Source organism: Adelges cooleyi, unplaced genomic scaffold (genome assembly GCF_023614345.1).
Source record: "Adelges cooleyi isolate 19-005CV unplaced genomic scaffold, UGA_ACOO_1.1 ACOO_flye_CR_arks_rails_tigmint_CR_PRNA_108, whole genome shotgun sequence".
NCBI classification, from domain to species: domain Eukaryota; kingdom Metazoa; phylum Arthropoda; class Insecta; order Hemiptera; family Adelgidae; genus Adelges; species Adelges cooleyi.
Window position 1 is genome coordinate 3551790 of NW_026095761.1, and position 27363 is coordinate 3579152.

General features: G+C 29.8%; 1 protein-coding gene across 12 annotated transcripts; it reads right to left on the reverse strand.

The window, feature by feature from the left end:
• Positions 1-3030: 3030 nt before the first annotated feature.
• Positions 3031-27141, reverse strand: LOC126844809 (CAP-Gly domain-containing linker protein 1-like). 12 transcript variants are annotated; one of them, XM_050583306.1, is made up of 21 exons: positions 27009-27141; positions 22049-22343; positions 19856-19918; positions 16601-16657; positions 16457-16522; positions 16168-16320; positions 15852-16091; positions 15588-15783; positions 14343-14565; positions 10125-10265; positions 7973-10048; positions 6102-7480; positions 5803-5925; positions 5643-5733; positions 5228-5291; positions 5049-5163; positions 4588-4696; positions 4362-4512; positions 4142-4277; positions 3715-3905; positions 3033-3404 (listed from the first exon to the last, which is right to left on the reverse strand). In XM_050583306.1, exons 2-21 carry the CDS (start codon positions 22158-22160, stop codon positions 3358-3360), a joined length of 5733 nt encoding a protein of 1910 aa, XP_050439263.1. In that variant the 5' UTR covers positions 22161-22343; positions 27009-27141; the 3' UTR covers positions 3033-3357. The 12 variants fall into 12 exon arrangements, with proteins under 12 accessions (XP_050439237.1, XP_050439244.1, XP_050439215.1 ...); XM_050583311.1 differs by having other exon boundaries at positions 3036-3404; positions 6102-7594; positions 8579-10048; XM_050583231.1 differs by having other exon boundaries at positions 6102-10048.
• Positions 27142-27363: the final 222 nt, after the last annotated feature.

The window sequence follows — 27363 nt, forward strand, 5'->3', positions numbered from 1 at the left end:
CTACTCTGTGGACTGTGTCTACATTTTAGCCCTTCAATTCTAAAATGCTGACGGGGCGAGCGAATCACAGTGGTCGACTTTGTGTCTTCTGCATACATAGTTGGTGTACCATAGTGATTCGCCGGGACAAAATGTAAGTCTACGTCTAGTTACGAGACCAAAAAACGGTTGTCATATTTTAAGTTTTCACATTTAACGGTTTGTAGGTGCCGAAAAGCTATTGACAAAATTTGTTTTGGACCGATATTTATTTATCTCTATCCTCGAGGGTACTGTGGCAGTTGAATAAGCTGTTGGTTCGGGTTCCCCACATCGTTGTAGTAACAATATTCAGTACCGCAATATCTCATATTATACCAGTCGTTTACGGTGGCGGGCGGCGGTGCATTCGGTAGGCAATATCGATACATGTGCGTATGCGAGGAACGAATGCAACAGACAGACTTAAAATGTTAATATAATTAAATATATTTTCTGTATAATAATAATATACAATATGTTACGGGTGTGCTTGTAATATGACGTGTGCATATAAAAGAGTATCCAACCTGACGAATGTCTGTAACGCCTCCTTAGTAGAGACATAAGCTAAGACTATAATGTTACATTGTATCGCACGTGTCACATTCGGCCGACCGTTACGAAAAGTGTCCGACTCGCCGTTGTATGGTATTCAATACTTATGTTTATTAGAACATGATGATTTTTGCTATTTTTGTAGTTTTCTATAAAACGGGCTAGCCATTTATTTGACCAAAACGCTATCATTCATTTTGCATAGATTTAGATTTGATTAACTTTTAATAATAACATATTGTATAATATAATTAATAGGCATAGGTATAAAAGACATGGCAATTTTTTTTTAAAGCAGCGTCCAATAAGTAAAAACTTTTAATTAAAAATTATTTTCTACTTTTCTTGAAATTAATTTTAGAGTTTACCTAAAACGACTTTTAAAGTTTTTACTTATTTTTATTCTTTATTTTTAAATAAGTAAAAACTTTAAAAGTCTTTATACACAACATTTTTAAAGCTCTACTGCATAAGCGGTTTACAAACAAAAATAACGTGCTAATTTAGATCCATATTTGCAGCCTATGAGAAAAAACCATAGACTTATAAAAATGTATATAGGTCTATGGAAAATAACCTACAGGTACAATGGATGTATTCGGCTTTTTGTTAGTTATGTACAATTATGCTTTTAAATTAACGACTATACACAAAAAAAAAACATGTTCGAACTCAATATTATGGCCGCTATATCATTAGTTTACGGCGTAGAGTCGCCAAGACTCGTGTTATTGACGTTAAGAGGACGCTACCCAGGCCATTTCTGAAGAGTAAAGTATAGGCAATTTTTCGAAAAATCTAAAGTGGCTGTACTGAAAATCGTAAACTTGTTCGAATTAATATTTTGATGAAACAGCTCCTCTATATTACTCAGTGCTCTATGATTCCACTATAGTTCGGTCGTTAGCCGTGACACATCTAACAAATATATATTTTAAATAAGTATATACACTATGAAGCACAAAGATCAATAAAGGCATCACGACCTTGTGGGTACGTATGAAATTTGACATAATACGTAGTTTTCCGAAAGGTCAAAAATGTCCATAGCAAAACGAAAATATGAATAACACGACACCCCTACCGAACACAAAACGCGATTACCATCTCATTTTATAAAAGCACAACGATTCTAGTTCAGACGGAATAAAATCACACGTATAAACGGCCTAAAAATGCAAAATATTGTTATGACGTTTTTTTTGTTTTGTTCACCGAACGTGATCATAACGTTGTGTGTCAATCGCAATTTTAGGCGACATAGATGTCTCTACCTTACTAATAATATTGAAACTGTTGAAATAGCAATATATAATTTATATTATATTCTTCTTACAATTAGAATGTAAGTTCGCATTTGTATTGTTAAGATAAACTTGTTGTCTTAATAAGCATAATATTATGGTGTGATCTATATTAACCAAAGTTGTTTAAAGTAAATAGCGTGTTAACTGACATCAATATTAATATTGCAATTTGTACAATATATGATCTAGAATATTCTTTGGTATTACATAAAATGGTATCGGAAGATATCCAAGTTAATCACTCTTTCACATAATGTTCATTTAAGCTAACTGTGTATAACAAGTCTTTAATTATTACTTTATTGAATTAGCCTTAGTAAAATTTTACTTTATCATTATTACTATACAACTTGTGTTAATTCTTATTTTGTCTAAATCCACTCAACACTCAAAGTTCAACAAAACCATTATACAGAGGTCATCGGTGACCAATGACGATCCATCGGTTAACGAATTTCTTTGGAAAAATTAGATTTCAAAATAATCTTCCAATTTTTTATCATTTTTCTCACACACAAACCACGTATGTGTGTTTTAATGAAAATTAACGTGCAACCGACTCTTTTGAAAGGGAGGGTGACTTTTACGCGACAAAACTACCCTCAAAAACTATTTCTTTTCTTTTTAATTGGATATTTTATAGTCCGTCTTTAGGTGTGAAAAATTCCAACAAATCGCTCGTCACAGAGTCACCTCTATGCTCTATCAGGTGGGAAATGAGTAAACCGATGTCTTTTAGACCAACAATAATTATTATAAAATCGAGCAGAAGCCAACGTCTTGTCTGGCGGGGGTCAAAAATATGTTGAATGAAAAAAATTGCCTATATCAAACTCCTTAAAAAATAGGGGTAGAAAGTCCTCTTGAGAATTCTGTTACCACTAATTAAATAATAATGCAAATCAACCATATTCCATTTGAACACATGACTGTTGGTATTAATAATTTCACTGACTTATATTTTATAATAATAAATATAATTTCAATTTTAATTAAATTTCATAATGTAATGTACATTAACTGAACAATAATTCTAACTATTACAAATATTACTAAAATATTTTATTGTTAAATTCATTTTTTCTACAAACAACTTTAAAACTTATACTAAACAATTAACATACGTGAACTGTACTAAACAACTTACTAAATAACTTTAAAAAAAATTATACAATTTTAATACGCATAACCACAGTGTTCATAATAACAGAAAGCCCACATATATAACTCATTAACTATAGTTAATATCACATAAGATTTGATATACATTTTAACAAACAAAAAAGTCGAATAAATAAACAAGGCTGAGCTTAAACTTAAACATTAAAATCAGTCTTACACAGATATATATTTTTTTTAAACAAAAAATTAAATGTATAACTAAAATCTAATAATAAATTAAAATACATATTCCTTGTTTTGTTTTTTTTGTTTGAAATTTTTTTAATTCGGCGTATTGGTTGGGAAGCACGTTTTAAAACGTTAATGAACTATCACATTCATTTGCAGTATGTCCAAACACTGGGAAAAAAGAAAAATACTTAATAGTTTTATAACAAACTTTACAACGGTTATTTATATTTATAATATTGTGTACAAATGTATTAGTTTGGCTTATTGCTGAGCTAATTTTCAATACATTTTCACTTTCCAAACTAATCGAAGCCAGTAAAAACATGAGATTATAAATGATACATCATAATGAGGAAAATACTAAGTTTATGATCTTATCTATTAGAGATGTAGACCAATCTAATCTAAAAGTGTAATTTCTTAGTTTTGAAAAACTACCATTCAGCTGTCGGAGAAGAAGAAGAAGTTTTTTACTTACTATCACAACAAACACAAAAAGGTTCTTCTACTAATGTATCGTCGTTATCGTTATTAACAATTCTGTGTTTCTTCTGAAATTTTGGCGATTCCGGTTTCTCGGGACAATCCTCAGTGTCATGAGCATCAAATATCTCACATTGTTCACAATACAAACGGGCGGTCCTAATTCTCGCTTTCTTGTTTTGACCACTAAAAAAATGTTTTAACATTAATATGTTTTTTATAGCTGATTATGGATGGTCAGTTCAAAATTTGTGTAAGACTTTTCAGTAATATCAAAATTTGGCTGACGATTAGGAGTAGGCGAATGCCAAAAGCATATTCATGATTCCTAATAAATTTGTTCTTGAAGTGGAGGAAAATATTGTATTTAAATATAAATTTACCCGAATGATACGTATTATACACACTGCTAAATTGTTTACCTTCCGGAATCCAAGATTTGCTTTTCGAGCGATTCCATTTTAAACTTGTTATCCGATACCTTTGCATGGAGATCGGCAATAATGTTGTTTAATAAATTGATTTGCCAATCTTTTTCTTCCAGTATTTTTGCAGTTTCTAAACAGAACACGTTTTTTGTAAAATACATATTTTTTAAAAGTGAACTATGTAGAACTTGATTAAATGAAATTATTAACACACCAGATTTTGTGCCAGTCTTATTGTTATCACCATCGCGAGAAGATTCATTATTAACGACTATTTGCTGTAACTTCTTCTTGTCTTTTTCCAAACTATCGCATTTAGTTTTATATTCGGCAAAACGGTCATTTTCAGCTTTCAATTTTGATATCTATAACGTTTGAGTATATATTATTATAATTAGATTAGTTGAATTATATTGTATCTAATGACATTAGACTCTTACCTCTTGCTGCAATGTCATGTTTTCACATTCTTTGAGCTTAACGTTATTTTTAGCCGTTTTATACAGTTTCTGGTATTCTTCTTTTGTAAGTCCATTTGGATTTTTATCACTAAACAAAATAATATGTTAGACACACTTCAATTAGTAATTGAAACTCAATTAAAAACTAGGAAGCTTACTTAAAATAAAACCTATTTCGATTAATTCATTTGGTACAAATAATTTATAATTATTAGTATTTTAAAAATAATAATTTTTCTGGTCTAATAGAAGATCAAAATTGTTTGCTATTTTAATGAAGACATTCTAAAATTTTATTTTTAATTCAGTAATATTTTTAAAATTCTAAAACACAATTTCTTGTGCTTTGTTTGAAAATACGAAAATATATTTTAGATGTTTACTAAAGTTGTTGAGTTTTTTCTCAATAATTTAATAATTTTGTAATTTAAATTACTTACATTTCATAATCGGAAACATCAGTTTCCATAACAGCGGATAACTTCTTATGTAAACTCAATATTATCGAATTTAACATTTTTACTTCTTCGTTCTTTTCCGCCAGAATATGTGCATCTGAAAACAATTAAAAGTAATGAATATTTAACGTTTGAATAGTTAGGACAAGAGAACGGGTTACCTGACTTTTCTTGAACATTGTGATTTTTAACTTTTGCAATGTCTTTTAACTTATACGAGTTCAGCTAAAAATTAACCGAAAAAACAAACTTGATTAATAAAAAAAAAAGATACACGATGGGTGTTATAATACTGTGAAATAACAAATTATATTTTAATTAATAATTTTTTTTAGTAAAAACATAAACCAAGTTATGGGAAATTTGTGAATGCCTTCTGGTCAACATTTCCGTTCTTCGATTTAAAAAAATATATTATTTATACCATTCAAATAACACTTGTTTTTAGTATAAGCAAAAACATAAATTTTAACCAGAAAACGTTTCCAACCTCTGACTAAAACGGCTTAAGTTTTTTTAATTATTAAACCACCCTTGTAAATGTATTAAAATAACTCTTTTTTTTTTTCTACTGACCTCTGTTTGTAAAACTAGTATGTGATTTTCCTTTATTTTCAACATACTATAGGTTTCTTCGTATTTTACCTCGAGCTTTTGTTTCTCATTGCTGAAAAAAAAATTGATTTGAATCCAAAAATTATCAAGTATACACATTATTTTATTTATTTAAACTAACATCAGATTGTTGTCTTGGAGAGGCTTGCCGATGTTTTCTATCCTTTCATTAAGACGGTGATTTTCATCCGTAAGTTCTTGAATGCGGAACTCCAAATGTTCACGATTACCGCATTGTTTTTCACTAAATAACAAATGATAATAAACTTTAAAGATATAAACATATTTTTATATTATCACTGTACAGTTCAGACTATGTGCTTAAGCTTAGTTAGAGACATTTTTCAAACTTAAATTATAAATTCATGATTGGCAAGTTATATTGCCTTAAAACAAGCATAAAATCAATAATACACTCACAGCAAAGTCTCTAACCGTTCCATTTCGCTGTTGGAAGTTGATTTTTCAGACAACAGTAATTTGAGAGTTTCTGTTTCCTGGTTTTTATCGTTTAATGTTTTTTGCAAAGCCGACAATTTGCTCTTGTAATCTTCCATTTCCGACTTGACTTTCAAATTTTCGTCATTTAGCAATAGGACTTCCGATTTAATATGGTTTATTTGTTCGGTGTTGTGTTCTCGCTGTTTGTCAAGGGACTTGGACATTTCAGTTTTTGTTTCTTCCATGCTGTTTAAATCCTTTTTGTATTCCGATATTTTCTTCTCTAGATCACATTTTAAGCTTTCCAAATTGACCGCACGGGTTTTCTCTTTTTCTAAATCGGTGTTAACCGATTCTAGTCGGAGTATCAATTCCTTTTCCGTTTTTTTTCCCGCAACTTCTTGTAGGCAATTTTTCAATTCGACTATTTCTCTATCTTTCTCGTCCATCGACATCTTGTATTGTTCGACTATTTTTTCCAACTCCAATTTCTCCGTTTCGCCTTTTAATACTTCGTTTATCCTATTATTCTTTTCTTTTGTGGACACTTCGAAATCGTGTTTGACCTTCGTAACCAAATCGTTCAACTCGTCTATCTTTGCATTGTTCTCGGCAATAGTTTTCATTTTCTCTTGGACGGTTTCGTTCAACGTATTCACTTGCAATTCGTGCGTTTTGCTAATTTCCAACTGTTTTTCAAGACCGATTTTAACGTCGTACAGTTCGCTTAGCTTTTCCCGAAGACCGGCGTTTTCTTTTTCTTTTTCTTCCAAAATCAGTTTCGTTTGTTTTTCCAAAGTGCTTCTTTCGGCTACCAATTTGTCCTCTCCGACTTTGAACAATCGTTCAATTTCATCGTCCTTTGCTTTTAATTTATTATTAAATACCACGTCAGCTTGTTTCGCCATTTCGCTAATGTGCTCGATTTTCGAATCGTTCGCTGCGATCGTTTTGCTCTTCTCTTCGATTTCCTCGTTTAACCGTTTAACGTCCTTTTCCAGTGTACCGATCAATTCCAACTGATGCTCAAGCGTTGTTTTCTCGTGTTCTAAAGTTTTTAAAGCGTCTAAAAGTTTTGTATTTTCAGACTTTATGTTTTCAAGCTCTTTACGTGACAATTCGATTTCATCGCTGGCTTTGTCGCCGTCTAAGGCGATCATCGACTGTAAATCATTAATTTGATCTCGCAGTTGATCGATTTCGTTCTGGTAATTCGAAATTTCCGTATTAAGCGTTTTCTGTAAATCGGAGTAGCTCGAGTGTTGTTTTTGTTTTTCATTTAACGTCTGTTCGAGTTGGTCCGATAACGTTTTGATTTGCTCGTCTCTGGCAATCAATTCTGAATCATGGCGTTTGAGGTATTCTTGTTTTTCATTTTCCAACTGCGCAAGTCGTTCACTTTGAGCGTCCAAATCGTGTTGTTTGGCAGTTTGCAATTTGGCCAACGACGACTTGAGGGTTTCTATTAAGACCTTGTTGTCGTTCAGTTGTTCTTCTTTGACGCCAATGGAATTCACCATTTCCTTGACATATTTTTCGTGTTCTTCTTGCATGGTAATTTTTTTCGTTTTCAGGTCAGCCAACTCGTCGTTCAATGTTTTCAGTTGTCCCGCCAACTCTTTTTCCAATTCGTTCCGACTTAAATTCTGTTGCGTATTCAAGTCGTTGTATTTCTTTTCCAATTCAATTATTTTATTGGATTTTTCTTCTGCTGTTTTCAACGCCTTTGTCAACTGGTCGTTCAGCTCCTTGTTTGCGATTTTATGTTGTTCGACAACATTTGTAAGCTGGTTCGATAACGTTTTGATTTGCTCGTCTCTGGCAATCAATTCTGAATCATGGCGTTTGAGGTTTTCTTGTTTTTCATTTTCCAACTGCGCAAGTCGTTTGCTTTGAGCGTCTAAATCGTTTTGTTTGGCAGTTTCCAATTCGGCCAACGACGACTTGAAGTTTTCTATTATTATCTTGTTGGCATTCAGTTGTTCTTCTTTGACGCTAATGGAATTAACCGTTTCCTTGACATATTTTTCGTGTTCTTCTTGCATGGTAATTTTTTTCGTTTTCAGGTCAGCCAACTCGTCGTTCAATGTTTTCAGTTGTCCCGCCAACTCTTTTTCCAATTCGTTCCGACTTAAATTCTGTTGCGTATCCAAGTCGTTGAATTTCTTTTCCAATTCAATTATTTGATTGGATTTTTCTTCTGCTGTTTTCAATGCCTTTGTCAACTGATCGTTCAGCTCCTTGTTTGCGATTTTATGTTGTTCGACAACATTTGTAAGCTGGTTCGATAACGTTTTGATTTGCTCGTCTCTGACAGTCAATTCTGAATTATGGCGTTTGAAATTTTCTTGTTTTTCATTTTCTATCTGCGCAAGTCGTTCGCTTTGAGCGTCTAAATCGTTTTGTTTGGCAGTTTGCAAATCGGCCAACGAAGACTTGAGGTTTTCTATTACGACCTTGTTGTCGTTCAGTTGTTCTTCTTTGACGCCAATGGAATTCACCATTTCCCGGACGTACTTTTCGTGTTCCTCTTGCATGGCAGATTTTTTCAATTTTATGTCTTCCAACTCGTCTTTTAACGTTTTCAGTTGTCCCGCCATCTCTTTTTCCAGTTCGTTTCTGGTCAAATTCTGTTGCGTATCCAAGTCGTTGTATTTCTTTTCCAATTCAATTATTTGATTAGATTTTTCTTCTGCTGTTTTCAATGCCTTTGTCAACTGATCGTTCAGCTCCTTGTTTCCGATTTCACGTTGTTCGACAATATCCGTAAGCTCGTTTAATTTTTTTGTCAGAATTTCGATTTCTCCTTCTTTTTCTCTTAGTTTGTCTTCGTACAGAGTTTCCGTTTGAGCTTTAGATTTGACTATTTGTTCTTTGATTTGCAATACCGCGGTGTTGCATGTTTTAATTTGTTTATCCGTAATCACTACCGCTTTGGCAAACTGATGTTCCAGATGTGTAACCGTTACCATGGCGGACTCCATTTGTTGTTTCAGTGCCGCTTCCAAAACGTCTTTGCTGAATATAAAGTTGTTGATCTTCAACTGGTTTAGGCTATCGACAGTAGCGTTTAACTCTAGTTTTAAATTTGCAATTGTTTGTTGGTCGGCCGATTGTAACCGCAACGCATCGTTGTATTTTTCTTGTAATCGACTGATTTCTTGACTCTTAGTGTCCGACAAACCGTCGAGTTTGTCGTTAAGCTCTTTTACCATTAACTCGTGTTGTTCAATCGCCTTTTTGACATCTCGTTCGTTCTGATCAAAAACACTTTTGTGTTCATCTTTCAGCTTGGTTATTTCGTTTTTAAGTCCATTCACGATTTCGTCGTGCTCCTCGTTTTTCAGCGCACTTAACGATTTAATACCCTCGTTCAACTGATCGATCATCTCTTGGTTCTGTTCAATTTTTTTATCCTTCTCTTCGATTACCTTGTTCAAACGTTCCGTGGTCGATGCTAGTTTTTCACTCGTCTCTTTTAACACGCGCTCGTGGTTTTGTGTGCTTTCGTTCAACTGTTGACGAAGTGTGTTCAAAAGAGCATCCTTATCTATCACTTCGGTACTCAAATTCGACACAGACTTTTGCAATTCGTCCTCGTTGTTGTTTATGACTTTTTTCAACGAGTCCAACTCTTCTTTTAACCTGCAAAGCTCCTCTTCTTTTTCAAAATTCTTCATCGTTTCCACTTCGACATCTTTGGCTAGATTTCTCTCCTTTTCCAAGTCGGCTTCTTGTTCTTTAATTTTTATTAAAAGTTCGCCGTTTTTATTCTGCAACTCCACATTGGCTACGTTCTGTTCTTCGATGGTAAATTGTAAATTTTGAAATTTTTCCCTCTCATCGTCCAATTGCTTCTTTAATGTGTCTAACTGACTCTGCAGCGTTAATAGGCTATTGTCTTGAGACGATTTCGCAATTTGCGCCTAAAACATAATTTTCAAATACATATACACATTGGAATATACTACACGAAATAAGCATGAACGAATAATTAAATACTTTAAGAGTTTCTTCGAGCTGTTTTTCGGCCACATCCGCTTGATTAGCTGCTTTTGTAACTTGTAAACGTAGAAGTTCATTTTCATTTTTCAACTGAGTTAACTGTGTTTTTAATTTATCTAAATCCGATACTTTTGTTTGCTGAAATTATTAACAAACCGAAATATAATTGTATAATACATATTACGCTGCAGTATAATAGTTTCAAATCATACTTTTTATACTAAACGAATATTAATTGAAAATGATACATAACAGTTGTCACATAATACTTTTAAGTACTAAAATATGCATATTCTAATTAGGGTCTATCAGTTATTTGTATAAAAACATACAATAAAATCACAAATTAGGAGTAACATTATGATGAAATAATGATACAGTTGTGATTTGGAATATATATTACATTATTATATATAATCTATATATATATAAAAATGAATTTCTGTTTGTCTCTCTGTCCTTTATGCATTATTACACCATTCGTCCGATGGCCGTGAAACTTTGGGAAGTTGAGTACACTCCCGCAAACCTAACATAGTACTTTTCGAAAAATTCACCCCTAAGGATGACCTCAAACACGAACTTTGTACTTTAAATACGAAATGTAAATAAACTAAATGTTTGTGACCATAGTAACCCAAAATAAACACTTGGTTTGTAACCATTGGAACCACGGTACTCGAGCAAATAGTAGGTGATGGTTAAAGGAACAGGCCGATTCTAAGTACCACGATTCTGGGAAAGCTTTTAACTGTTGTAACGGGATCTGGGACACTTGAGTAAGAGGAGGACATAATAACCGAAAAAAAAGTCACAAAAATGCTGTCACGCTGTTATCTGATAAGAGATAGGAGATTAGAGATGAGGGATGGGAATGGGGATGGGGTGGGAATTATTTTACTCAGCCCTGGCAGACTAAATCTCGGGAAACGCCGCGTCCGGACAGCTTGTATATATATATATATTAAAGAAACTATCTTGTTCAATTAGAGTTGGGCAAATATTGAATAAGATAATAAATAGAATAGAACTCTATGAGTGATATATAATTTTTGATTTGTAACTCTACACATAAAAATATTTAAAATACTTCTAACAAATTAAAAATAATCAATTAAAGAATAGGAACAAAAACATATACTCGAAAATATTATTAATAATTATTTTAAAATAACAATTTTAAATTAAAAACGAATAACGTACCTATAAGTTCGTGATAAATAGTTGAATAGTAAATCATAAATAAGTTAGTTAAGTAAGTAACTTATATATTATGTTACTTTTAACTAAGTATAAGTCATTTTATTTAAACAATTTTTAAATAATGCCCAACTCTGTATTTAATGAGTACTATAAAGCGAAGCTCTAATCTAATTACAGATTATTGACGTTATTTGTGTACTTCACTTTACTAATACTTTCACTTTACTCAATTCCCTTTAATATAAAAATAAACCTAATTAACAACCATTGATTTTTAAATTACTATTTTTCAATAATAAACATTTGATTTATGATTATAGCACATAAAATGAAACAAAACGCAAGTTTATTTTATTTTAAATTTCAATTTTTTAAATATTTTTTTCTAATACAACTATAGTTATATACAAATTGTAAATACTGCATTTTATCAGTTTGTTATCCATTAAAATAAATATTTCTAATGAATTATTATTATTTGTTTTGTGTTAACTTGTAAGATAACATAAGTGTATCACTTTTTATTATTTTCTAGTGTATCTTAGTAGATTGCAAAATTCGTACAACCACTTTTTGTTTATAATTTGAGGTGACAATTTAAACACGGATGATAATACTATTAAAGTGACGAACTAATGATCCTTGTTGGAAACTGGAAAGCAAATGCGTTCAGCATAGCTCCGTCTTAAAGGAGACAGCAACGGCTTTTGATGGACGCTTAATCTAGAATAATACATATGTCTAATGGGTTTTACAAAATTTGTGTTGGTATAATTGTAGAAAATGTAGTAGTTATGTCAACATAACTTTAAATCTAAATTAAAAACGATTGATTATTTGTTGAAATATTCTCATATACATTTCTCTTATTTGTTTGCAATTATTTTATTTGACTAATACACTTACCATTATGGCTAATTATATTTAGTACTAAACCAAATTTCTTTCGGAGGAAGATTTTACAAGATTTTTTTTTTTTAATAGTGTTGAATATAAAATAGTGAACACTGAATAGCCTATTAACTCATTTTAATATAACACTAGTTTTTTAAGTTTTTATAAAGCTGAATTCTCAAAAGTACATTGTAATTTTTAATCGAATTCCATTATTGTTCTTATTTATTGAACAACTATACAATTTATAAAAACATAATTCAATTCGTCAAATACATTTAAAGTATTCTAAGTTAAAGACACCCCTACCTTAATTTATAGTGTTGGTAAAAATGATACTCGACAATTTTGAATTAAAGAGGACATGTAAAAAACATAAAAACTAACAAGTAACTTTAATTGAAATTTAGGTTTTTAGTTTAATATTATTTTATGAAATAAATTGTGTATTTTTTAGGCAAGCGTTTAACAATTGTTTAATAGATAAGTAAATTTAATGATATAAGTCTAGTTTTATTGTAAATTGAATGTTTTTTAAAAATATTTTTGAAGTTATTTTGTTCTCCTACATTTTTCTGATATATTGGCAGCGTTCGCCGTTCAAAGCCTGTTAAGCTACATAATGATAATAAGTAGTCAACTATGAAACCTTTAAATATTATTATGACAATATATATAAGAATGAAAACAATAGTAGTTAATCAAACACATTTCATTGTTTGGAATACAAATAAAATTATTATAAAAATATAAAATTTAACGTAACAAAACAAAACATATAACAATTAACAAATGACAAATAAAATAATTAGACATAAGTTAGAAAATTAAAAAAACGTGAAGTAATAAATTATGATTAAGACACCATTGCTTTGATTGAAATATATTATCATGTGACTTGTGCTTTTGTTAATATTTTAAGTCTTAATTTAACAATAAAAAAATGTATTATTCAATAAAGTTGTTCAAGTGTAATAATTGGCAAAACATTGCAAGTACAATTTTGTCGACAGGCTAATAATAACCAGATTCCCATTGTGGATGATATATTTTCACCATTCTCACTTCGGACTGCAAATTTAAAACAATCATAAACATAAGATAATACTTCCAGTTACGCACATTTTATATGCGTTTCATTTAATATTAAATTAATTTTATTTAAGACACTTACCATTTTTATTATTTATGTTTAGTTAAATAATATCATAGTATTATATTTTATTAATTCTGCGATTTCTAGATTCCTTAACCATTATTATTTTCAGTAATTTTAATTATGTATTACAAGTGTATATCTTTTTTTTCATAAAAACCCATACTGTGTGCACTAAATAGTTATATTGTAGTATATATTAACGTTATTTAGTTTAATAATTGTCATAACTTAATATTACATCACATCACACCAATGTATCATTTTCAAATTATATTCGTTTAGTATTTTAACTGTAGTACAGTACATTATAAATATTAACAAATTATTCACGTTTTATAAAATATAAAAGCAATACTATTAAAACTTTTCTCGTAAAAAAAATATATATTTACATATAAATGGGTATATTCATTGCAAGGTTACAATTTACTAAATTAATGTAATCTATATAAATAAAGCGATTTCATTTTACATGCAAATTAAAGCCAATATAAAAAGTCAAAGCTCAAATTAGTTTTTTTAAACATAATTAATACCTTTAATACCGTTTCTGAATCTAACTATATCAATAAATTGATTCTGTGAAAAATGAATAATTTAGTTATTTATTATTTTAGATACCATGGAAATGGTGACGAATAAAGAAACCAATAGAGGTGAAGAGAGGTCAATAAGCTGACCGACTCTATTGATATGGGTTAACCTATATAAAGCAAAGAAGAAGAAAGTACCCTCTGAATTGTTAGATAATAATAATTAATTTCGAAAATAATTTAGAACGATCTCAATTAATGTACGTCGAATTAAACAAATTAGAAATGTTTAAATCAGCGTTTCGACCCAACAGTGTTATTATTTACTAGTTTTGTATGTGGTATTCGGTATGCTGAAATTATTATCCAAGGTAAAATATTGAAAACTATTAAGTGTATTAACAAGCTGTTAACTCATGCATATACCTTGTAGCGCAAAGAAGCGACTCCGAGTCTTACCCGAGTTGGTATCGATGACATAGTTGTTGCTGTAACGCCACTAATCATAGACCCACTCATTGAGCCGGGTGAACGTTTATTTGTCTTGTGAATGGCACAGTTGGAGGACATTCGGCTAGCTGACATTGGCGATTTTGATACTTTACCGATAGGCGCAAACAAACCAAATTTATCTTCACATTCAAAGTATCTATTAAATATTTCACAACAAGATTATTTTGCTCCGAATTCCGTAAGTACTACTTGAAAACGACATAATTGAGCTACCGACGCTAGACTTTCTAATTTATTTTAAATTACAACCTTCCAAAACAAAATTATTTTAACTAAAATAATCGAAAAAGTTAATAAAAATTAAGAATATCATCAAAATTTGATTCCGACGACTTCTTTAAAATATTGATAAAGGTGTTTTTTTATTGTGAAGAAGTAATATTACAGCCTAATTGTCATGCGACATATCGCGCAATGAAAAATAACTTTTACACTGGTACTTAAGATGTCCAATATTGTAGAACGTCCAAATATTTAAGTTCACTATTGTCTATCAACTGTGAAACGTCCAAAATAATAATAATTCCCAGATAAAAGTATCGATTTACATTAAAATGAAGTAAGATACTAAATATACTAAGTACAAAAACACAAAAATTGAAATATTTTAAATCGCCGAAAAACATTAACGGGTTTTTTAATATTAATTTTATAGAAATTTAGTTTTTATTAATGCGAATAAACCCATAAAACCGAGAAAACTCTGATATCTCCAAAACATATTTTGATTTAATGCCCCGACTCTGATCTAAGTAATTATTTTTTAAAAAAGGTTATTTTCTAAATGTACACGAGTGTCGTAAATAAATAAATTAAATTTCACTCATATTCTTAAAGCTGTTGTATTTTTTTACAACATAATACTGCGGCTTTAATGATACTATTCGATAAACAATCATAATATCAAATGTTCTATATAATATTATTATACTAAAATACGTTTAAGCACTATTCTTGTCTTTGTGTCAGAATATTTTTTTTTAATTGATCGATTGTTGTTTACCGATAATAATTTATCATAATATTTTTATCTGGACATTTTGCAACGGACATCTTATATTACTTCTCGAGGAAAATCAACGTTGTTTGTATTTTTGTACTCAAATTCGACTCATTCTATATATTGCACTGTGTGCAGTGTAACAATGGTTCAATTACTTGATTCCTTCTACGGAGCCGTTATTTTTCCCAAGGGGGTCGTCCAATTCGATACCACACCATTCGCCGGGAGCAAACTGAGCGGCACCGCGGTACCGTAACACCCCCAACTTGGAGCCTTGTCCGCTGCTGATAATGACCCGATCGCCCACTTTTAATTCGCTGTTGCCCCTTGACGCAGGGGTTTGGTTAACATCTATAGATGAACATTAGAAAATATATATTACAGTCCGACAAGGTTAAATTGTGCCCGGAATTTTTTACTTTTCACAACGCTTCTTTGCACGGCAGCAGTAGAAACAGGAGCCGTCACGTTCGATGTCTGTCGCTTTGGCATGGGAGTCGAGAACCCTAACGGTTTGGCTTTGGCGAACGAGCTTTGAACTATAGAGTCTTCGGCGGATCCCAGAGGAGCATTAGTGAGATTAGTCAAACGGGCGAATATGCCTTTTTTGGGCGAACACTGGAAATATTTCGTCCCTCCCACCGATCCGTCGTTTTTGCCTGGCGATAATAAACCAGAGATGACATTTTTTAGACGCTATTTTAAAATTTTTATGTGACGGTTTATATTGTTTACCAATGGGCTCGTCGAGTACTATGCCAGCCCAATCGCCAGTGCCGAAATTGGTTTCCCCTATGTACGCAATTTGTCCCGGTTTGGTACCGCCCACCCAAACTCGATCACCTATTATAAAACTGTCCGTGTCTTCGGTCAGGACCACGCTGTTTCCTGTAAAATCGTACATTGGTAACATTTAGTGTGCCAAATCAATTTCTCCGCCAAGACATATGGCCATGCCCGTGCGCGTGTTCGAGTAAACCAGAATTCTATGCTAGGTATAGTAAGCTGCTTAAAGGATACAAACCTGAACTACGTCTAACACCAGCCTCGCTAAGTCTACGAGAATCGCCCATGGAATAATCTGAACCGCCTAATAATAAAAGCACATGTAAAAAATAAAAAAAAAACACGAACAAACAAAACGCAAAGGTAAAAAGCGAATACTTACTTGAAGACTTTCGTTCCTCTTTGCTTACACCGTTCTGTTTCCCAGTATACGGAATATCTAGCAAAGCCAAGAATACACAAACATACAAAAACCAACGTAGGTACAAATATGCAAATTTAGTGCCCATAGTATTTCTTTATTAAATTGTATGCCTAGTCATTTTTTTAATTTATATTATAATATCAATTTTTTTAAACAGGGTACTTAAAAATTTTGGAGTTTACTGAGTAGTTTACCATTTTATAAGTGATAAAAAAGTTGGTTAAATTTTAAGATTAGATTTTTTTTTAATGTTCTCCTACTTTGAAGAAATGGAGTAAGCAGACTAAAAATAATATTAAGCGAGTGAACTTAACAAAATCTGATAACACCACAGACTTCAGAGACTAGAGTAAAATCATACATTAAAAAAAAACACCACGGGTACTTAACTACACATTTATGCCCCAACATGCAGTAGGTACACAAAAAAACAGTGACAATTAGATAGTTATGATAAGAAAAAATCGGAAATACCAAAAGCATTAGGTATTAAATCAAGCAAGCAATGACCTATTACAAAGTTAGTTGGTAAGTAGTGATCATAAATTGTTATAATTGTATGTTAATTGACAAATCAGCCACCCATCGATTGGTTAATAAATAAATATAATATTATATCCATATTATTTTTTATTTATAATTTGTAGTATCAATTATACTTTATAACGAATAGGTATTTTAGCTTCGATGTAAAGCTGAGATGTTTACTATAGACACGATAACTTTTTTAATTATTTTCAAAAAAATAATTGGTTCAACGATGATAAATCGATAAATTATAGATAAAAAGATACTTTTTTCGGAAATGTATTTTATAACATTTATCACAGCTGTTGTTTTCATAAGTTATCTCATCAATTTTAAATACATCAATAAATTAGTACCTAGTAGCTCCTCATACCAAGGTGCCCTACATTTTTTAGCTTCGATGCAATATTTTTTTAATTTTTTTTATTTGAAACAAAATATAATTTTAATATCATAATATTTATTAAGTCTCTATTTACAAAAATGGGGGAAAAGTTATTGTTTTATTATTCCTTGGAAAAATGTGTGTGTATTTTGTAGGAGAAAACATAACACAATAGATATAAATGGTCGATAGTGAATCAGCAGCTATCAATGCAAGTGTCATCTATTGAACTATCTAAAAAATATACGCTATAATGTGATTGTAAATTGTACACGCCCTTAATAACAGTTTTGATTCTCTTAGAGTTTCGTTATCATTACATCAGCGAATATACACAATGATTAGCTTAAATAGCCGATAATAATACATCCATCACCTAGTTTGGAAATGTAAAGAACTACACATTGATTCTACAGATGTTGTCTTCTAGGCTATTCAAATATGACGCCAATCGCTCACGTTGCTCAAATCAGATAACGCGTGGAAAGAATTTTGCTTTCCACGCTTTTTATTTTATCCTGCGTTGGTTACCCACTATTTGTGCGATGCGTTACACTATAGCTTTATTGTGGTATTTTCTATTATGCGTGGCCTCTTCGCCTATCGCAGATCAATTTTATCCGAATGCCGAAGGCGTAACAAAAGTTTCGTTGCCGTCGGATTAAACTGGCAGAAATATCGGAAAAAATACAATATTATATTCGTCAAACGCCATCCCAACTATGCGGTCAACAGACGAAAAAGATCCATACTGGCAGGTTCATAAATCACATATGTTCGGCAGTTCAAGTATTTCATTCAAAACCACTTCAAGTCGAAGGCGCAAGTGCAGTAGAAAATTTACTAAATAAGTTGAAAAACAAATCTCGCAATACCTCCCAATTTGTTAGTCTTATTTTGAGCAAAGGAGCTAAGGGGAAAGGCGAGTCCATCGAAAAACAGTATGACAAGTGTCCTTTGATTGCGGCAGACGAAAAACCGACAACGAATGTACCGAGGGTGCGAAAAGATTATTTACCGGTAAGTATATCGGAATACCAATCTGTGGAGGATAAAAATATAGAAGTAAAGTCGTTGGCTTGTGAACCGAGAGCCGCGATACCGACAGAAGAAATGAAATTATTAAGAACAGAACAGACATTGATAAGAGAGATGAACGACCAGATAGATTATCAAGAATTGTAATGGGCAAAAGCCATTGCTCGATACGATTGGGAAGAAATTACAATAGAAGACGCAATGCATTTATATACAGAAGGCCCGCCCAATCGAAAATCAGATCAAATTTTACTCGAAATTCTGAGCAAACATCCAACAGCGAGGAATGATTTAGTAAAAGGCATAATTCGCATTAGGGAAATGTACAAAGAGCTGTTTAGACGTGACAAAGGATTTAACGAAAAAATTCAAAAGGTAATAGTAGGAGATTACGTCATTGCTCTTCACAAATACTACACGTACTCAAGAGAGAAAAATGATGAATGAATCAAATATTTATTAAATCCAAAAATGTTTAAAACGAAATAAACATCTTGGTGACTGGTGACAATGTTTTTATTATAATTTTAAATTGTTAACTAAAAACAGAACCCTATTAGTTTATATCAGTTTGTGTATATTTTTACACAGCACCAACTGTTAAATATAGGCAACTAAATGTAAAGAGCTTTTCACTAGCTTTCGATACGCAGATCAACTTTAACTAATTGATTGTATAGATTTGTGATAAAATAAAACGCATACGAGACAAAATTAAAAAAAATTGTACAAAAAAATAAATTTGTATAAATTTTAATTTTGAAGGTTTACCTAAAAAAAGTAATCAAAATATGATAATCCAACAATAAAAGCATAAAATATAGCATCATGTATATGATTCAAATGTTTGAAAAATAACCACAACTTCAAGTATTTGACATCAATTTAGGGACATTAGGCCAATTAACATAACAAATTATTTTCATTTGTCTTATAAAATAAGTACTGTTAATTAATGTTAAATTTTTATTTAGTATATCATCGAGCATTATATTTAAAAGAAACACTTATACTAATGAGATTAATACGTTTTTTTTTTAAATAGTAAGGAATAAAAAAAAGACTTTTTGAAATGATACCCAACTCATTAGTTTTAAATTCTAATTAAAAAATAAATAAATATTAACATTCAAGCTAAAAAAAAGTTATTAATGCATAAATAGTTATAACTTAAAGGAAAGCAATAGTAGTACCCATACGTTTAATTAGGCAATGCTGTAATGTTTTAATATTGATTTCACATAAAATGTGAAAAAAATTACCTGCGAGTCTTTTTGCATTGGAAGGCCCGCCATTTAGTTTTGTGACAGTGGAATGGTACCCATCTAAAATTATATAGTTTACCAACTCATTTAAACCGCTAAAAGTCAATGTTATTACAACTAATTACCGAGTTGATGATACAATTAATGAAAACTAGATTAAAGTAATAGTTAAATTCAACAACAAACAGACGACTAAAATACAACATTTCTATAAACATTAATAAATTTCAAAAAATTATCAAATTAACTAGTAAAAGCCATTTACACAGAAACGTACATCAGTATGTTTCAATAAAGTTGTTAGTGTCATTCAAATTTTGTTAATTATCATTACGTTTTAAATTCATAAACATTACCTATGCTATATATATAGCTAAATATGTATCAATATTAATATATTATATAGGTCGTATGTTTAAAATCACCCACCAATCAAAACAAACGTGGGGGTATTAGCACACGACTTGCGTGGGTCATCAGCAAAACGTGCTTAACAACAGGATATAAAAGTAGAACTAAACAAGATTAACAAGACTTGATTACTTTGAGGGCAAGAATTTACATGATTTATTCAACTTAGTAGTTAAATTTAAAAAAGCTTTAAAGCGTTCTTATTGGAAAGTGGTTTTAAATCAATAAAATTTACTATTGCTGGAAAAATTATGTATCGAGAAATGTTCCTACGAGAAATAAAACATTAGGAGAACACATAATTTTTTAAAACGACTTATTTACATACAGAGATCAGTCTCAAATAAAAAAATAACATTTCTTACTTGTAAGTTAATACATAAATATGCATTATACATAGGAGTATATTGTTTAACACATCAGTAGTAAATTACTAACCCGTCAATAAAAGATGGAGGTGGACAATAATTATAAGCATACAGACAAATGTAATTAAAATATTATTATACAGATTGTAATTTCCGTGGGCAAATGAAATACCCCGAGTAACTAATAACCAATACTAAATTGTACGAATTTTTTTCTTAAAAAAAACGAACTCGATGCTTACATTATAAATTTTAAGTATTTGTTAACAGAGGTCCGTGCACTTATTAATATGTATATATTAGCATAGCAACCAAGTTTTTTTTTGCAGTAAAAAAAAAATAAAAACAGATAGTACAATACTACTTTACTTAAACGTCACTAGAAAGAAAACGTGTAAAAGTCACAAAGTATAACGGTATAAGCTATTATTAATTCATAAAAATTACAATTGAAATCAATATTAAGGTTAGTAGACAACCTCAAAATTTAGATAGTTAGAATTTTAATAGTTCTTAATTAGTAGAAAGTATTATCCTTACACGAATCGAGTTTCATTAAAAAACTGAACGGCTCAAAAATATTTGGGGAAAAAATTGGGAGAAGAACATGTTTGTATGTTCTTAACAAGTATGCTACTGTGATAGGTACTGAATCTTTAAGAAAGAATATTCTTACAGAATACGGATATATATAATTAAACAACTAAGGCATTAAGAACTGTTATTAGTAGAATACAAAAAAAAATTCATGTTATAGATATAACTTATTAGTATTAATGGCTAAAATAGATTTTTAAAAAATAACGTTAAAAACAATTCTTGCTTGTAATATACAGAATAACTGCAGTTGTCCTACCATCGGCGCGACAATATAAATCCAATTTTTTCGGTAAAATTCTTTCCTCGAATATTGGATTAGGCATGTCAACAAATTTGATGAACACCACTAAACTGAACTGCCGGAGTGTTTACAAAAACTGAATGGTGCCGACCATAACCTTGTGGACCACAGGTGCGGGATAAAGCGCCTACAAACTTAATTTTTCTGCGAAGGTGTTGCAGGAGTGGCCCCCCTTCTTCAAAACAAGGATATAACACAGCTATGTAGATATCTACATCCAAATACACTGTCTATATCATTAACGGTCATGTCAACACACACTCCGTTAAAAAATAGATGTCATATATGGTCTACGGACAATTCAACGATCGATTACAACACACACAATGATATCTAAAAATAGATTTTGTAATAATAATAATAATAATAATAATAATTATTATTATTATTATTATTATTATTAATGATCCTTGTATAGCACCGTCCAAAACATAATTTTTTTTGTAAGTAAATATTACAAGATGCTGATTTTAATTTTTTGTTCAATATTACACTGCATTATTGACTTACCGAGCTTGATGGAAGACGAGCTAGGTATCCTTGACACTCCCATTGTGGGTATTTTTGTAGGCGGTTTCAAACCAGACGATTTTATTTCCTTGTTTTCTGGATTTTCACTCATTTTCTACTTATTTCTACTATACGAAATATTAAAGCACCTATAAATCACCTTACTTTATATACTTTTACACGCATCAAAAAATTAACTAACACATTTAAATTCGAAAATACTTTAAACTGAATGAACAAAAACACAACAAAATTAACATTTATTCTTTCGAAAAGCTAAAAACACATCACGACCCTGAAAACAAAATAAAAACATTTATACGTTAGTAAAATACAAAAAGCGAATCTTATAAATTTATTTAATTAAGCGCATAATTATGACTATTCAACTTAAACTTCATAATATGTTATCTACGAGTACATTATGCACGTTTTTATACAACCGAATGGAAGATTTTTTTTTTAGAAGAACTAGAAGAAATTATTTGGCAAATTGTTTAGTGGGTAAAGTGCCAAATTCCTACACAGAGTTAGTGGTTCTCACCAGTCGTATGTACATAAAACACCCACTTGTAATTATTTTATACATTTGACTGGTAAGAACAATACAATACTTAATAATTTAACCTGTCAAAAGCAATAGCGTAATGGTTAATTGCTTATTAAATTATAATTTATTAGCAATATTACTAAGCTATTCTTAATTTCATCATATGAAATGTACACTTCAGTGCGTGGGAGCTTAAAAATTAAAATTGTTAACACTGAATCATCATTGGCGAGTTGAGCAAACACTTTAATTTAATTTGTATTACTATGTTAATGTATATTGGTTGGTATTTGACATGTTTGGTTCTTAACTAGTTTATAGAAAATATTTATCAAAAATATTAGTGATTTTAGCTTTGATGAGAAACTAAGACGTATTTGTGTTGTTTTATTTAATAATGATAATATTAAATGAAAAGATAATATTAATTAAAATGTAATTTATTTCTTAAGAACATTATCAACAATCTGTAAACAAACGAATTTCTATAAAGTAAAAATAAAAAAATACTATAATTTAATTATAAGGATGTGCCTAATATTATCTTTAGTGGATATTTAGTTTTATTGAAAATCTTCCAACACCTACAGATTGACATCGAAGCGAACATTTCAAGTTATGAAAATTACTATAGATTTGTGATCGGCCGGCCCTAACCTATTAAGCTGACTTGTTAATTTTTTATTTAAAGTTTCAATTCGCATGAAAATAATAGAATCAAGCCTCATACAAAATTGAAAATAGTATACCACTTTTAGAACACTTAGTAAATTGCAATTAATGTTTTTGAACTTTACTTTACTTTTATACAGATAAACGATAGTAGATACAAATACAGATACAAAGAGTTCAAAAATATAGTGTTTATTTTTTTTTATATAGAACCAAAACGTATTGTAGGTCGTTAAATTTGTTTTATTTTTTTTGTGAAGTAGCAAAACTTTAATTAAGAGCCCAATTATTGTTATATGACACATTTAATTGACTGCATACCTACTCCATGATCATAGATGCGGGCAATTATGAGGTCTTTACACCCACCAAAATGTAGTATATAAAATGTTAAACGTATATCCATAATCTTTAAGTGCCTCCTCTAAAAAAAAACATAAGGAAACCACTGAAAAAAACGATTTTTTTATTACCAACTGGAGCACTTACAATTGTTTAAATAATTTCAATTTTTAACTTTGATGCGGAGTTAAGAAAGTATTGATTTTACAATGATATGTTTTTATTTTTGTAAATGGACAGACGGACTCACGCTATCTTCTAAACCGTTGAAACGATATCTTCATGTAGCAAGTCTATCGATCAGAAATCAAACCTAAAAAGTATTGGTCTGAAAATTAAAAAAAAATCCTTTTTTTCGCCTTTAAAATCGGATAAAAAAACCCTCGAAAAATGTATATATTTTTAAAAGTACAGCGCTGTATATATAAAAAAATATTCGTATGGCGTATTGACCAGGATTAGGCCCTATAGCTGCTGTATATATGAGCCGGTGAGAATGAAAGTGACGTAAGTCAAATTTTTAAAAAATCCGCAATATCGCTAGGGCATATAAGTATACTCTAAAAGAGTCATTTAGTCAGTGGAGTAAGTCAAGTTGAATCTTTGTTCGCGGTAGAGCGCCACTTAACATTTTGTTAGTTAATATTAAGTTTCAGAAATACAAAACGCAAACCTTCTATTTCTCATAACAACTTAAATGTGACTTAGGCCACTTTCATTTTCGCCGGCTCATATATTTGAAAAATAATCGAATTAGTCCCAAATTTGAATGGATTATTCTTTAGATAATGTTGTTCTCTCGATAAACGTTGACATCCGGGAAAAATACTTTATAAACCCTTTACCCTAGAAGGGGGAAACCTTTATCTTTGTTTCCATTTTCCAAGCGAAGTTTTAGGACTCTAGGTTTGAAAATTAAACTGAAGATAGATCCAGAGTAGGTTTATAAAACAAATAATTTTTACAAAAATCTGAAGTAAAACTTTTTTTTTTATTATGAAAAACCAAAAATTTTTTACTAGACGGGATATTCGAGATTTTTGATAAAATAAATTATATCTTTAGTTTTCTATACTTTTTATTTTCATATTTTACATTTTTACACACTAGGTTGTTAGACAAAATTGATATCAAGTTAGATTTTTTTTAATCTTAATTTAAACAGTACAATACCAATTTGTATGCAGTCGTTAATAACGACTCGTTATACCCTGTTACCCCTATTTATTAAGAGGCTTGGTATGGACAAAAATTGTTTCATGGAAAATTTTAGATGTATATTTGTTCAAATGTATTGTCTTAAGGTATTATAACTGTAAAGGTACTTGTTAGTTTTTTAGTTTAAATCTATTTTTCTTTTAGCTATAGACATTTTTGCAATAAAAAACAAGTTTACAAAAAAAACTCTCACAGTTTCAGTACTCAATATTTTTTAATTTTGGTTTTTTCTATAAAAATATGAAATACAAATTTATTACATAATATGTAATATACTTATACATAAGTTACTTACTTATGTAAGTTCTCGAATTTTTTTTATTTTTATTTATCAAACTTTTACTTATGCAGTTTTATAATTTCTAAAACGTTATATTGTAATCAAATTTTACAGATAAACTGGAAATAAAAAAACATTTTTGGAGATTGTGAGGCTATATAAAAATATACAAAAGTAACTATAAAAAACATCAATTTTAATGTTTTTAAAAATTGAAAAAATTTGTTTTTTTCTGAAAAACACTTTTTTTACGCTCTTAATACATTTGACATCATCCACAGTGAATGGGTTAAAGCTAAAACTATTACATATATTTTACAATATAGTATTTTAGACTTTTTTTACATGCCTAGTTTTATTTTTTTTATTAGACCATTAATGCATTCAATTGGAATTATAATGATTTTCATTAATTCATGATGTAGGACATAAGCTGATCATAACTTATACAGATTATGTATTTATTACTGTGATTTTAAAAATAAAAAATTTAATCTTTTTTTGAGTTTCTTAGGGAAATAATAAAAAAATGTATATTTAATAATTAAAATTACTATGAAACCATATTAAACGAGCTTAGATTTTATATATTGCTTTATCAAACATTAGTGTAACTTCTTGGGATTCAGAGAATATTGAACAGTTCTAGTTTTAGACAACAAATTGTGCAAATTAATGAAAAATACCTAAAATTTATATTAAATCATATAGAGCAACCTGTTAAACTTTACCGAATGACTTCAAATTTTGATAAACTTATTTATTTACCATAAAAATTAGTTTTTAGTGGTAGGCGAATTCTTTTTTTTTTTGCGCCACCCTATAATAGTTCACACTGTTGCGTAGTCTTTGTATACATTTTCTGTGCTGTTTTTGTACACCAAAACATCAAAATGGTCATAGAAATGTACAAATTAGCATGCATATAGATTAGGGTTGACAAATGTTTGCTTAAGTTTTTACGCCGCAATAAGGTCAGTAAGGTTACAGTAAAAGCACCTACCATATAAAACCATAAACATTTTTCAGTATATTCAGTATTTGACTTAATGAATATTACATGTTGAATTTTAAATTTTTTTAAAAATACTCTTTTTTTCTATGAAATATTATTAAAAACCAAAAATGGATACGACTTTCCCTCCAAAAAGTTATGCTTTTTCTATTTCAAAATAGGCGTTTTAGTTTTAACCTTATCATTCTCAACCTGTATAGGCTTTTAGAGAAATAACTTAGGTATATTTAAATAAACTACATTATTAAATATATATTATTATATAATACGGTTTATAATATTAATACATTGTATTAGTTTAAAAATTGTTATATAATATATTGAAATTAGAGCTTTACATGCAGTTAATTATTTACTACGATCATATAAATTGAATTGCTATCCAATAATATTATTATAATATTGTGCGTTACAATAATTTATTACACTTGTTTTTTCATGTTATAACATATTTACACTAAAATAATAATACTAATAAAACACATATATTATGTGGTAAAATGATAATAACTTGATAATTATATGTGTAACATTCATAGAGGTTGTTTTTTATTTGTTTGTATAACATTATTAAGCTAAGAACATTACAAGACAATAATTATTTTACTTTTTATTATACAATTTTTCAAATAATATTAAAATTGATTCTTATACTGAACTTTTTCATGTTGGTTGTTTATAAAAATGTATGTATTGTAAAATATACTAAGTAAGAACAAATAATTGAGCTGAGAAAAGAATTGATCTATTTAAAATATTTTTAAAAAAAGAGAATAATAATTATAGCCACAGAGGTTTCAGTTATTCATTAGGTGTTTTTTAGGTCAACATTTCTAACTAAGCCAACGATAATACTAATCACGTAATTCCATATATATCTTACCTAGAGGTGTCTTGAATATAAAAACGTAATTCAAACGTTAAATTAAAATCAACACGCACAGTTTTAATTTAATTCACAAAATCAAACATAAAAATTAAAATTAAAACAACTATCAGTTGTTTCACTGTTGTCATAAGATTCCTCATCATCCGTTATCAAATATCAAATAGAACGTTAAATGATAAGGGTAAAAACGACATGTAGATACTAACCATTTATTTTATCATATACCATAACACTGGTTATGGTATTTAAAAATGAAATTATAACATTTATAAGTATAATAGATTTTTAGACCTGTTTTGCATAAAATTTGACTTTATAATTTCAAAATATAATAATTATTTCATAAAAT